Raw genomic sequence first — 15,186 nt, 5'->3', positions numbered from 1 at the left:
TGTTGTTTTGCATGAGGAAAACGTGCGACTTTACAATGTAGAACAGTGTTGTGGTTTAACCTGGCTGGCAGCTAAACACCACACAGCCGTTCGCTCACCCTCCCCCCCTCCCTCTCTGGGATGGGGAAGAGAAACGGGAAAGTGAAGCCTGTGAGTTGAGATAAAGACAGTTTATTAAGATAGAAAATAATAATGATAATAATAATAATATGTACAAACAAGTGATGCACAATGCAATTGCTCACCACCCGCTGACCGATGCCCAGCCCAACCCCGAGCAGCCGGCCCCCCACCCCGGCTAGCCACCCCTATATATTGTTTAGCATGACGTCAGATGGGATGGAATACCCCTTTGGCCAGTTTGGGTCAGCTGTCCTGGGTCTGTCCCCTCCCAGCTCTTGCTGCACCCCCAGCCTGCCCGCTGGCAGGACAGAGTGAGAAGCTGAAAAGTCCTTGGCTTAGTATAAGCAGTGCTCTGCAGCAATTAAAACATCAGCATGTTATCAGCACTCTTCTCATCCTAAACCAAAACATAGCACCCTACCAGCTACTAGGAGGAAAAATAACTGTCCTAACTGAAACCAGGACAAACAGAAAGAGATGCTTTTTAGTCTAACTTTTCAGTTAGGAGTTTTAAATATGGTAGGTGCAAAACACCATAAGTACTGCTGCCAAAGTTATATTCAAACAAGTACTTCTTGGAGAAGCAGAAGAAGCCCAGGGAGAAATACATGTACAAACATGCTCTTCATACTCTCCTTTCCCAAGATGTCTCTGAGATCTATCCCATCCTCTGTGGGTTTTGAGGTATGTGTTCCCAGGAGTGAAAAGGAGGGCCAAACATCTCTCCTCTCAGATCTCAACATGCCAGAGCTTTAGTGAACTGCCACTTACGGCTCCGCTTTTTCACCTGGAAAAAGCAACCTCATGGTGTAGACTGAAGAGCCCTCACAAATTAAGTTGCTATCACAAACTGACGCCCAGAAAAGGTGTGTTTAAAAGCTAGGCTCATTTAGAATCATAACAAACCCATCATGAGTGGTGCAGTAGACAGTGAGGTAGAGGGTGAGCCCTGGAAAGACAGAAGAAAAGTAGCAGCGAAATGTAGGTAAATTTGTGCACACGAAACAGACAAATGCAGGCCTTAAAGCAATAGTGTTCCGTTACTAGCACCAGCAATAGATAATTGCAACAGCCACTAGTTCTGCAGAAGCTAAAAGTAATACTGATAGAGTTTTGATGGATTTTTTTACTTTGTGTGTTTACTTTGGGGATTCTTTTTAAATAATTCATACCAATGATTTAGTTCTTAAGGCTGTTTCTTTGAGATTAAGTGACAGTACTTCTACTACTCTTTTCTTCTTGGAATGCTTCTTGATATTCTTACGTCAACCAGAACTTTTGTCTGTGTTGCAGATGTGAACAATGACCATTGTTAACAAGCCCAAATCTTCAAAGTCTAAAAAGCCATCTTCAAGGCGGTCTGGCACATCCAAGAAACCGAGTACTAAGAACCTGATGTCATGCACAGCAAACTGGGGCCGGATAGCATCTGCAGAAGATTATCCTGCCTCCATTTTCTTCAAAGCAAAAGTAGAAAATGCAGTTCTTACTTGTTGCACTGATAGAGAATGGGACTACTGTGAATAAAGACTTCAAAAGTGAATCCCCTAAGGCAACTGAAGTGACTGATGTTACAGAAATTAATTTTGATATATTTACAGTTGACAGAGAAATACGGGGAGCTTTTTGTAATGCACAGATTCATCCATGTCTTTTCCGTTTTGCAAAGCAGAGTGTTTGATTGTTGCTATTCACAGCTTCCATTATTCACAGGTGTTTGAATGATAACATTGCTCAGGAAAAGATCTGATATCTGTAGGGGTACCGTCATTCCCAGTTACTTGTTTTTACATTGTCCTTGCATTTATTACCATATAATTTCAAGTCTAAGCTTGTGGTTTAAATTATAATAAGAAAAAAACAGTAGTTGAGTTAATCAGGTTAAAGATTATAGATGGAGAGGAACTTGGCATTAGGTACTAAAAACAGAATGGCAGTTAGCCTTGCCTTAGAAAAATTAAAGTGGTTGACTAAACCTTTTTTTTTCCCCAAAACATTGTGTTGAGCAGCCAATTTGAATTTGGCAGTAGTAAAGCTGTCTGCAACAAGGTTTTCTGGTTTGGATTGTAGCTAGTTCCTCTAGGTGCTCCTGCAGAATAGTAGTTTTAACTGTCTGTCTTAGAAACAAACAAACAAAATCTCTTTTTAAATGTAACTTCCTTGCAGTCATTAATGATGGAATTGCTCCGCCACAAAAGATTCTTTTGCCACCTGAGAAGCTTTGTATGGATTGGCAAGAAACACAAAGTGTTGGAGTTGGCCTGTACAATCTTGGCAACGTGTTTTCTTAATGCTACTCTCCAGTGTTTGACGTACACACCCCCACTTGCCAATTACATGCTTTCTCTTGAGCACAGCCAGTCATGTGAGTACTTTCTAACAGTATTTTAAATCTGTTGGATAGCTCTGAAGGTGAAAGAACAGCTGTGATTCTGTGAGACAAACTTACTTGCCTGATTGTACCTGTAGAAGCTGACTTTGAACATTGTATTAGCAGTGGGCTCAGAATAGCATATGGAGTGCATTTAATACACCATTTTTTTTTTTCTTTAATGGATCATTTCTTGCTTCATGGGAATAATGAAGTGCATTGGACAGTAATGCATTTAATGAACATTTGGCGTTTGGACTATTTGGGCTTCCTGCTGGTAGAAAGGCAATAAAATTTAGGATGTTTGCATCATAGGTCTTTAGTCTTCACAGCCTAGGTTCCATAATGCACTACAATAAATGGTATGTTTGTTGTTGAACCAATTAAAAGCAACAACAACAGCAACATAGAAAGCAATAGGAGCTCTTATGAACATGACTACAATTTTCTGTGGGACTGTATTAAAATCTAGACTGATTTTGTCCTAAATAAAATGTTGTACTGTAAACTAAATGTTGTACTAAAGCTGTATGCTTTTTAGGCTGGTATCTTTGTATTGATACCTAGAAAAGTAACTGTTTTCTTACCGTATGTAGAAATGGTTTCAATTAAGAATCCTGTTGAAAAAAGGAGGGTAGAAGTACTACTACATACATAACTTTAACTTTTCCTTTCTCCCAAAGGACTCGTAGTTCTGTATCATGAAGCTCACCTGACAGCACTGTGCTGAAAATAACGTACATTCTCTTAATGCTGTATCATCAATGTCAAATATTCTTTCCTCATATATTTTGCAGCCTGTGGTGTTCACATTCCTGTCAGCCTTTGCAGTAGTCTTTTAGATTTCTCACCACAAAATGCACTTGAATACAGGCTTAATGGATATTTTTATTCTATAAGGTTGTGTTAAATGAGATGTTACAAGACTGTTGGGACATTGGCATCTTGGGAGAAGAGAATGTAGCAAGGAGAGTGGATATTGTATCTATAGTTTAAAGTTTACTTATATGTTTGTTTGTAATTCTGTATGTTTTGCTAGACTGGGATGCTTTCTTCTTTCACTCTTCAGGTCGTGAACAAGATTTTTGCATGATGTGCACGATGGAGACTCACATTAACCAGGCCCTGCGTTGCACTGTTGATGCCATCGAGCCTACGCATGTTATCAATAATCTCAGTCGTAAGTGGCTTCAGATGTTTCTTTTTCGATATCTTGTAATCTTCAAATAATTATTTGATGTGTATAAATGGTTTTAACACTATAAAGAAGAGAGATTTTAGAAATACAAGAATTATTTAATTTTTAAACAAGGTAAATACTATCATCTTCCTATTTAGGAATAGGACTACATTTCCGTTTTGGCAGTCAAGAAGACGCACACGAGTTCTTGCGCTATACTGTTGATGCAATGCAGGAAGCATGCTTGAATAGAAGCACCAAGTAAGCATAAACTAATTCACTTTTATATGTTCCCTGGCACCTTCTAGTCCTTTATTTACTAACAAAAATAATCTCTACCCCCTTTTAGACCTTTATTTGCTATCAAAAATGAAAGTCTACATCATCCTTGGTTTTCATAAAACCGTTTGAAGAGTTAACTGTGTGCTTTAAATCTTCTGAGGTCTGATTATAATTTATTTCCAGACTGGACAGACCTTCTCAAGCTACCACCATCATTCATCAAATATTTGGAGGATTTCTAAGATCAGGAGGTACTTTAAAGAATCTTCCTGGGCGTAGAACTTATCTATGTCTTTTGTTGGTAGTAAAGCAGTCTGTAGTTCGTCTAAAGTAGTATCTATCAACAACTTGAATTTGGACAGGTACTCTCCTTCTTAACATATTGTTAAGCACTTATATTTTGCTTCCAGTAAAGTGCTTGAATTGCAAAGCAGTTTCGGATACGTATGAGGCATTTCTTGATATCACTTTGGATATAAAGGTAAGATGTTTTGTGCCACTTTCTGTATGTTCCTAAGTTTTGCACTGGAACAATCTGTATGCAATTTTTTTTGGTGCTTTTATGTGAGGCTTCACTATGGTCTTGTCTTTTGAAAACTAATTTTTCATCCTGAAGAGAATGAAACTCTGAAAATTATTTTCTACAAAGTTGTCTTAGAAAATTTTGCTTTCTGGTAATGACACCAGCATATAATTCCTCTCTTACGTTTATTATAGTATTATTTTTTGTTCAGAGTATTACTGGTATTTTGTTAACAGATTCTCAGAAGCATACTCATTTATTTTTTAGGAAAATTCATGAAATCTCATGCAAAGCCTACTCAAAAATCAGTATGTCCAATTAATTTATATCCAGATGGCAAGAACCGACTTTTGCTTCTTGTGTTGAAAGTCAAGGTTTTCAGCACTTGACAAGTTCTGTTTGCAGGCCCATTTAGTCTCCAAATTCTAGAAATCCCATTTAGTATTTCTGTCTGTGTTTTTAATGCTCTGTATAAAAATATGGTCCACAAGATGACTAAATATTGCATTGTAGAGACACTGGATTTTGGTTTAGAGAAATTTAGGGCTTAATGGTTTGTTTTGTTCTGTTTTAATGTTTCAGGCTGCCTGGAGACTCAAGAACTAGAATAGGGTTCATAACATTTGACAGCCTCATTCATAACATTATCTCAGCCTCAGATGCTGATTTTTTCAGATATTGATGGTAAGTAACTACATTTTTGAGAGTCTCTCTCTCTCTCTTTTTTTTTTTTAAACTCCAATAGAAGGGTTGTCTTTCATATTCTGGTATTAGGGTAATGTTATTAAAATGTGAGGGAATATATTTTTCAAAAATAGTCATATACTTTTTGCAGAATAGTTGGTGTTTTAACATTTGGTGTTTTAAATTCAAATATATATATTTTTTCTTTTAACAAAGCAAGCTATGCTGAGACTGCTTTTCGCTCTAATATGTTATCAGAAAAGTGGACCTTATTTGGTGGCACTTATATCTATGGGCAATGAGCTGTTTTGTTCTATTTTAATGCTTTTTTTTTTTTGTTGTTGTTGTTTTTTATGTACTAAAGTTTTTTTTCCCTTTTCCCTACAGATATTTTCCTTCCTACAGCAGATAGTTTAGTTGTAAATCTCCATGAAAGCAAAGAGGTATGACTACTCAAAATACATCACTACATTGAAACAGTTAAATATTCAAAATAGATCTAAAGAAACCCTTTTAATTCAAGACTATATGTAATGTGCAATTCCAGTGTTACTTTTTAATGATAAAAATATTACACTTTGTTCAACACAATGTAGTTTTAAAAGTTATTATTAATTTATTATCAACCAAGGCTTTGAATATGTATATATATCATGTATATATGACACTGTACGTCTAAAACGCAATTTCTTATTATTTTTGGCATTGTAAAAAAAGTATCTAGTAAATGTTAGAGTTATGTGAATGTTTATTTGTATGAGAGTGTAAACTTTTTTGAAGGGAGTATTAAACCTGCTTGTAAAGATGATCTAAAAGAATGTGCAACATTAAATAATTTCTACAGGTATTTTGAAATGCCTGTAAAATTTTGCTTAAATGAAACTTGCTTATGATACTTTGCTATTGAACAGTAAATCTGTTGTTCCTTAAATTCTTATGGAAGCACAATCACTATTTTAATTCTATCCCGTGTAACTTTTTCATCAAAGGTGGTCCAACATCTTGGTCTGATTTTTTATAAGAAGTTGGCATTGGACTGTTCAGGCCAACAGATTGCTGTGGATTTATTTCTCTTAAGTTCACAATATTCTGATTTAGCTTCTCTTGGTAAGGAGTGCCTACTATATGTATTAATTCCTCCCAAAGTGTTGTCTGTCTTTGAAAAGCACAGGCTGCTTCAGGAATTCTTTGATCTTGTAAGTCTTTATGCACTCTTGTAAATGCAGCTAATACTGCATAGGAATTGACTTAGAAGTTGATATCAGTAAAGAACAGGGGTATTGGATTGGAGGTGGTATATTAGTAGCCAAATGAATTACAAAAAAAAGGAACAGTACTTCTGTATCTTGTCTCAAATGCGCATTCAGTCCAGCAGGTGGCTTCACTCCAACCAAAAGATTTGCAGCTTTTTCTTAGCAGAGAAAGATAGAACTTAAGTTGCACAAACTGTTATGCCATGGAAAGGATGAGAGAACATTATTTTTGACTTTTTTTTTGGTCACAATAATTGTTTCAAATCATCTTGGATATACAATAGTGAATAGTTTAATCAATAGCTAACCTACTTGCATAATATTTGAAACATGATGTGTACATAGTCTCGTGTTCATACTACAGTTTAAATCAAGTGTTACAACTCCTATTTTTATTTTTTTAAGCATTGGAAAAGGAAGCATCTGTATGGAAAATGAAACAAATGAGGTCAACTCTACTAGCCTTTTTTATTCTTCTAATCCAACAGCGGTGGATCGCTCAGTTTCATCTAATCTTTCAGATGCAAGAGGTGCCATAGTTAATGCTGTGGTAGACTCTTTGTCTGCGTATATGTCAGCTGCCTCAAATCTGCCAGTCCATACTGATAGCACCAAATTCCCTCGTTGTTTCCCTTGTATGTTTTGGCTCTTCTCAAACAGGTAGGTATAAGCTAGTAGCAGTGACGTTTGATTCATTGTTCCATTGGAGGAATCCTTTCCTATAATTATCAAAAGACAGTTTTCCTTTTTGAACTTACAGGACAGAAACAAAAAATGAGCAAGCTTATTTTAACTGATTAGTGCCTGAATAGTTTTTTTGGTTTTACTTGACTTTTTAAAATAGATTTTGTTACTTGATTTTACAGTGAAAATCATAATATAGATTGTAGCAGCAATTCTTAGATTCTTTTGGCAACTAATTAAAGTTGCCCAAGGGGTTGTTGTAAGTCTCTCATAAGTACTTCATTTTATTTTGTGAAGAAAAATCATATGGTTTTCAGTGCATGTGTTTCTATTTTCAGGTACTAAGAAGGAAAATTTAATTTCCATGGAAATGAAATGAAACATATTAAAGAAACTAAAATGAATAGTTTAAAGTTCACTTAAAGTTCAGGCACTGCTTTTTGATTTTTTAATATCTTTTGTGTTAACAAAAATCATACTTAAATATTAGGAGAGTTTACTGCAGGGTTTTATCTTCAGTAAATCTCATAGCTTCAAGATACTTACTGCTTGACAGTTGTGTTCATTTTTTCTTCTTAGAAACAAAGATTTATGTAAATTCTGTAAGAAATATGATCATAATAATTTCTTTTCATTTGGCTGTGTGATGATTTTAGCCTCTAATATACTCATTAGGACTTCTTAACACTGACATAAGTAGTGGGGAAAAAAACAACCCATTTAGTGTCAGGAGAATCTGGGTAAAAGATAGCTTAGAGTAAGAGCTGGTGAGAAGAGAAGGAATTTATAGAGGTTTTACCTTTATTAACAATAATAAGAAACTAGAACTGGAAAAAGAGGACTTGCATCCACAGCTTTGGTGGAGAGGTGAATTTGCATATTGCTTGTAGGAATATTCTCCATTCAATCAGAAGACGGTGCTTTCTCCATTGTGTTGTTACTGAGAGAATAGTCTTATCAGTTGCTTCTAGGGGAGAGCTGAAAAATCCAATAGGATGGAGAGTTACGAAATAAACCTTTATTCTATGAGAGCCTGGTTTCTGCTATAAGATACGGAAGTCTATTTCCATCCCAGAGCTTTTCCTTACCATTTGCTAATATAAAATCAGGTTCCATCTTACTATCCACTTGAGTATCATTTTTGAACCCTGAACCCTGCTGGGCTCTCGTCTTCAGTGAATTTCAAAGGCCACTCATAAAGCATGAAAATGTGAAATGCTGGTCCCACCACATAAACATTTTACACAAAGTGGGGATTTTTTTTTTTAATCTTTCTTTTTCATCAGTAAGGAGAATGGATAAAGTTTTTAAAGGTATTCAACTTGTATTTAATTGGGAATTTTCTAGCATAGCATACATTTTTATAATAAATTGGGATTTTCTGATGTATCTAGGTAAGATGCATGTTCTATGTAAGATGCATAGGTAAGATGATAACAAAAGCTTTGTTATCTTTAATTGACAATCCCTCAAAATAGGAAATATACTGTTTAGGTGTGACATAAAATATAGGTTTCATGATTATCAATATTTTCTTACAGAAAGCCTTTGGAACAGGCACTAGTACACGCTTGGATGATCGTGTATATGCCATGTGCCAGATAAAGAGTCAGCCTCTCATTCACTTGATGAAAGTGATACATCCCAACTTGTACAGAATAGACAAGCTAACTGATGAGGTAATGTACGAAGCCTGTTTTGTAATATTTTCTAGTTTTAATGGAGTGTCGCTTAATGTGCTGCAGTAATTTATTTAAAACTTGTTACTGGAATGTAAACTGGGCATTTTCCATAGGTTATTATATATATATATACACACACATATATATTTATATGCAGGTACCATAGTATGTTATGAAGAGATCTGTGGTTTTTTTCACCTTCTTTCAGTGTTCACGATAATTTCATGTTTTTCAATTATATAAAGAAAACAGAGAAGATTGTATGTCTTAGATGGCTATCCAGTGTTTTTGTGTGTTAGAACTCTCAGGGGGAAATGGATAAAATTTGGTAGAGAATACTAGGTATTGTATATTGAAACCAGATAAATTTGCATGAAATAACAGACTTTCAGTCGTTCCTCTGACTGATGTGAATGAAGCAATAATTATACTTCTAGATTGTCATGATCAGACTGAGGAAGTATTTTTTTACAAAACAAGTTTTTATTAGTAAGCCCTTCATGAAGAGAGGCAGCCTATGAAATGGATGCATTTATTTCTAATAGTAAGAAGTAAAGCTAGATACAAGAAGTCAGACTTAATATTTAGTCTATTTATGTTATCCAAAAGGGGACGCAGTCTTATCACAGTCAGCTTCAATCTGAAATTATGCTGGGAATTTATTTGTTGGTGTTTTGTTTTCTTCAGCATTGCTCTTACCAGATTGTTTGATCAGATCAATTTTAGTGCTGTGTAGCCATTCCCATATATTAGTTTGAAAGTGTTTTTAAACAAATTGGTTGATCTAAGTGAACATTTTAGATGGCACTTTGTTATATGAGAATTCTCAAAACATTTGTAGAGATTACCAGTGTTTTTCTTCCTATTTTATCACACCTGCTTAAGACAAAAATAGTGAATTCCAATTTATTATTACAGTATTATAGACTGTTGTTTTCTTTACAGAGCATAATACATATAAATGACAGAGTTGTTCCTCAGCCTCCTCTTCAGAAATTATCTGCAGAGAAGTTGACAAGAGAATGAGCTTTTCTTATGGATTGTGGTTCAGTAAGTGACTGTTTTTGCACATTCCTGTTTTTAAAAAATAAAAAATAAAATAATGCTGAATTGTTGAAAGCAGCCAACTCAACCTTAGCAGTATAATGAATCAGCATCCTAAGTAGCCTGGGAATACTCTCTCTGTGTTCCAGTAAAAGGCTTTCATATTTTTGATCTGTGGAAAATCTCTAATTGAGATTGCATATTAAGGTTTCAAAGGTTCATTTTTTCATGCTAGACAAATTGAAATATGCCAGGAGTTCATATCAAGGTGTTTTTTTTTTTTTTTTTTTTTTTTTTTTTTTCTGGAAATAATGGATTTACATTTTGAAAATTTTCTTTTAATGGTTATTGAATTGCATGTACTATGGTCTGCCTATAACAAAGCACTTGTCATTGAGGGAGGAACTTTTTCAGTTACACACAAATGTAAGTAGTTTTATGCTATGTGGCTCATGCGGCATAAGAGTTGCAAGAGTTGAGGGATTTGCAAAGAGGGAATAAAACCTGTAAATACAGTTATTATTATTTTATTATTATTATTATTTATTATATTTTATTTTATTATAAGTTAATCATAGGAATTACCCTAAAAACACTTAATGGGATATAACATTATGCTACTCTAATAATGCAATAAAATAGGCTGCTGTAATGGCACTGTAGAAGGAAAGTGCATTGAAGTTCAGGGGCTGAGTGTGAATGTCAAATTAGTTTCTGTCTTCAGATGTACAAAATAATTATTTTAATGTGTTTTGGTAATTAGTGCTTTACTATAGCTTGTTGAGATTGGAAGTCAGTGTGCAGTAACTGACGGAGTGGTGTGACTTTATAAAAATCTAGTTTTTGTATTTTAGGAGGTAACATATATTAATTGTACCAATATAGACATGGCCTGCATCCTTTTGGTATTTGTGTTTTAACTAGGTTTTGGACATTTAATCATATTTTTTCCAAATGGTACCAATTATTACTAAGTCAGTGTACAAATAATGAATATAGAGATGTGAATTGCAACTGGAGCTCTCAGGTGATCAATTTGCATGACTGGTGTTTCCTGGTAATATTACAATTTCATTACTATTTGTCTCTTTCTCTAAAATGAGGGAGGCAGCCTATGAAATGGCCTTTACTAAAAATGATTCCGACATCCTACAGGCTTTTTATATTTGGATTGGAAAAAACTGTGATAACAACTTCATAAAAGATGTCCTTGGATACCCAAACTATGTGTCAGTACCACAGAAAATGGTAGGCGTTTTAATGATGTGTGCTGTATGATGCTTACATTTGGAAGCTGTATTTAATCTATTTTTTTCTGAATTGTCAGTTTTTAATCATGTAACTGTGAATTAGATTTTTTTTAATGAACACAATATAACTTATTGCCAGCTTTATAGAAAACATAAGTTGTCACTTAGTTTTAAGGAAAGAATATAAATGTGTTCACTGAATGTCAAAAAAAATTTTGAGATGTGTTAATTTGATTTGTGTCAGTATGGAACAATGCTAGGGCCGCATGATTAAATATAACCTTCTATCTAAGAAAAACAGAGTGATTAGTGTACATAGTTCTTGTATCACGCAAAGGAAGGGTCCAGCAATTTGTGTAAATAGAGGGTTTGAAGGGCGAACATTGAGACTTGGGTCTGGGAGATAAGAGAGCCAAGGAGTTTTTAGGAAACTGCTGATTTTTGTGTGGGACGCTGTGCAAGCCTCTGATATCCGCCAAAGAGATCACCAAATAAGGAGAAAGGGGGAGTTGAAGGACGACCGAAGGACAAAGCCTGGGAGGAAGACTACGAGCCTTCAGCACGAGCGACCGCAGAGGGACCACCAGAGACTGATACGCATGCATCCGGGAGAGGGTTCGGATTCCGGGAACTAATTATAATGACCCTGCCTTTTCTAGGAGTAGTGATGAATATGTATTAGTCTAGGAGCATAAAAACCAGCCGCCTGATGTAACAGGAGTGTGTCTTGGTGGAGCAGAGACTACCGGCGCACCCAGCGCTGTTTGCTTGCCTCTATTCGCTTAATAAATTACAAACTTTAATTAGAATCCTATTTGGGACTCAATCATTTATCACAAAATGTTCAATAATATAATTGGTTTGTTTTTTTGCTTTGTTGTGAAACACATTTGGGCCTACAAAAATATTGTGAAATTGTGTAGATCACTTCTTGATTCATTTCTTTCACAAATATTAGTTGTTAAGATTGAAGGGTTTTTTGCTGATATGATTTTTTTGAAATCTTACGTTCAGTGAATGTGGTGTAATATACCAGGTCTATGATATTAGGGGATAGGGTCTGTATGTGAAGGGTAATGTAAAGGTCTGTATGTCAAGTAAAGTTAGGTTTTGTTCAGCTTACAGGCACAACTCTGGATAAACAAAATGCTTTTAGCTATTAGAACATCAAAGACCCTTTAAAGTGTGTTTCAGCATAGGAATTTTTGTGCTGTAACCTGTGTCTATGATCTTCTATGGGAAACAAAGCAGCAATTCGAGAGGACTCCCTCTTCTGTGGAGAGTGATTCCAAGATATCAACAACTGAGGGGATAAGGATGAACCCTATTGAGATACTCTAGAAAAGTTCTGAATTGAATATCAAGTAATACCAAAAATGTGTCGGGCACTGTGGAAACATAAGAAGATACAAAGGGAAAAAGTAAAAGAAAAGCAGTACTTCCGAGAACAGGTCAGAAAGAGTGGTGAGCTTTAACGCTACTATAAAATTGGACTGCTTGTTCAAGGTTTTGTATTTTGCTTGTATTGTTCCCTCTGAATTACCAGTGGTATTATTAATTGACAGTATTTTCAGGAAAACCTTCAATAAACAAAGGATGGCTTTTTTTTGAGATGTTAAATAACATTTATTGTAATGAAAAATCAGAGAAAAAAGTAACATACCAAGTTGGCATCTTTGCTTTTAAATGATATTCCCCATTCATTTACTACAAAGGCAGTAGTGGATGTAACACAAAAAAAATTTTATTCTGGCTTTATGCGTGCCTGAACCGATCACACCTCAAAGAGCACATTAATGAAGGACCATGCAATTCAGATGTGAGGTGCTATTATTCTTTCTCTTCCTCAGACATAAGTTATGAGAATCCCGAATACACTACCTGTTGCTCTTGATTCAACACACTGATTTCCTTAGTTTCCAACAACAAAAAGTGGGTACTGCATTTTTCATTTAGTGGGGTCAGGCATGAATCCTACAGAACTGAGCCGGGCACTCTTTGCTTTTCCTGTAAGTCTTTATGCACTCTTGTAAATGCAGCTAATACTGCATAGTTCATATCAGGAAAAAGGTTAATATTGATGTGACTTGAAGAACATTATACACAATCTTAACGTCCTGACCTCATGGTTTACCTTCTAACAACATCTTTTCTTCCTTCACAGCTTGCAAGTCCAAATACTCTGCTGGGTGCATCTATTACTATCTGTCTTATCATCATATCCATAATCCTGCTCAGGCTGAAAAGTTGCAGAAAGACCTTTAAAGATACCTTACGAAGAAAATTGGTTTTGTGGCAATTATGTGCACAAGATGCACAAAAGATATATTGTAAATAATCTTACATATGGGAAAACATGTTAACTGTCTTTTTGAATGTGTTTAGTCTTAAACAAGATTAAATTTCAGTCTGTTTCTTTCACTGAAGAATCAGATTTTTGTCACCTTTACATCAGTATGTGCTATTTGGATATTAGTTTATTATTATTATTATTATTATTATTATTATTATTATTATTATTTATTATTATTATTATTATATTTTTTTTCAGTTTTTAGTTAAGACTGCACCATCTCATTTCAACGAAGTTGAGATGTGTAGTGTAAGAGCATTGTTCAGTTTGGAGCATTCCAAATTGAATGTGAAATGTATGGGATCACTCTGAAAGGTGTGATGATTCCTATAATAACTGATTCTGCTTAATATTTGGGATAAATATTTTTTACTGTATTTTTAAAACATAAGGACTGTGGGCTTTAATTACTGAAGGAAGTTTTTAATGCTGTGTTGTGGGTTTACGTGGCAAGGTTTTTGTAGCAGGGGGCCATAGGAGTGGCTTCTGTGAGAAGGATCTATGCCCCATGTTTGGTAAGGGCCCCACTGCTGACCAGACCTGAGCCAATAAGTGATGCTTTGTGCCTCTGTGAGAGCATATTTAAGACAGGGAAAAAAAATGCTGCACCGCACAGCAGCTGGGAGAGTGAGAGGAGTGAGGAACAGCCTTGCAGGCACCAAGGTCAGTGAAGAAGGAGGGGGAGAGGTGCTCCAGGCGCCGGAGCAGAAGTCCCCTGCGGCCTGTGGTGAGGACCATGGTGAAGCAGGATGTCCCCCTGCAGCCCATGGAGTACCACGGTGGAGCAGGGTTCCACGCTGCAGCCTGTTGAGGAGACCACGGTGGAGCAGGTGGACCTGCACTGACGGAGACTGCGGCCTGTGGAAGACCCCTGCCGGAGCAGATTCCGGGCCGGACCTGCAGCCCGTGGAGAGGAGCCCACGCAGGAGCAGGTGACCTGGCAGGAGCTGCTTCCCGTGGGGGACCCAGGTTGGAGCAGTTTGCTCCTGAGGGATGGACCTGAGGGTACGGACCCATATCTGGAGCAGTTCTTGGAGAGCTGCTGCCTGTGGAAGCCCACGCCGGATCAGTTCAGCAAGGACTGCATCCCGTGGGAGGGACCCCACAGCACAGGGGATGAGAGTGACTGAGAAGGAGCGGTGGAGAAGAAGCGCTATAGACTGACCATAACCCCCACTCCCCCATTCCCCTGCACCGCTTGGGGGGAGGAGGTGGAAGAGGGTGGATGGGGGGGTAAGGTACTTTTAGTTTCTTTCGTTTCTCACTTCTCTAGCTTGTAATAATAGTAATGTAGTAATAGGCAATAAATCTTACAATCTCCCTATAGGCAATAAATCTTACTATCTCCCTATGCTGAGTCTGTTTTGCCCGTCAAGATAACTACTGTGCGATCTCCTCATCCTTATCTCGACCCTTGAGCCCTTTTCATCGTATTTTCTCCCCGCTCCTCTTTGAGGAGGGGGAGTGAGAGAGCGGTTGTGGTGGAGCTCGGCCGCCCACCCGAGCAAAAGCACCACATGCTGTTACAACCTCATTGTCTGAATTATTTCATCTGCTTCTAGGTCTTTCTATACATACATTTCATGGGAACTTTTTTGTACAACCTACTGATTTATTATCCCTTGCCAATGTCAATCCTGATGCTGGATTTGCAGCTGATGCTGGCTTGGCTGTTTCCGGGGGATAGTGGTGTGCAATAAGCTGCAGTGGGGGGGGGGGGGGGGGGGAATGTGTAGGGGGTTACGTTTGCCCAAAAG

At 36.7% G+C, this 15,186-nt stretch overlaps 1 protein-coding gene and 1 long non-coding RNA gene across 2 annotated transcripts in view; both read left to right on the top strand.

The window, feature by feature from the left end:
- The first annotated feature begins 2,173 nt into the window (after positions 1-2,173).
- Positions 2,174-4,473, top strand: LOC118177971 (ubiquitin carboxyl-terminal hydrolase 42-like). Its single transcript, XM_035346101.1, has 5 exons — positions 2,174-2,488; positions 3,564-3,674; positions 3,833-3,935; positions 4,140-4,207; positions 4,367-4,473. The coding sequence occupies exons 1-5, from the start codon at positions 2,296-2,298 to the stop codon at positions 4,471-4,473; spliced, it is 582 nt and encodes a 193-aa protein (XP_035201992.1). The 5' UTR covers positions 2,174-2,295.
- A 2,449-nt stretch (positions 4,474-6,922) lies between these two features.
- LOC118177937 overlaps positions 6,923-15,186 on the top strand; it is a 21,212-nt gene continuing 12,948 nt past the window's right edge. The window contains exons 1-4 of the long non-coding RNA XR_004755979.1: positions 6,923-7,076; positions 8,642-8,779; positions 9,728-9,832; positions 10,982-11,074. This is a non-coding gene — a long non-coding RNA (uncharacterized LOC118177937). The remainder of the gene's footprint in view (positions 7,077-8,641; positions 8,780-9,727; positions 9,833-10,981; positions 11,075-15,186) is intronic.

This window comes from Oxyura jamaicensis, chromosome 24, assembly GCF_011077185.1.
Source record: "Oxyura jamaicensis isolate SHBP4307 breed ruddy duck chromosome 24, BPBGC_Ojam_1.0, whole genome shotgun sequence".
Taxonomy (NCBI): Eukaryota; Metazoa; Chordata; class Aves; order Anseriformes; family Anatidae; genus Oxyura; species Oxyura jamaicensis.
This window is presented reverse-complemented; position numbering and strand designations above follow the sequence as displayed.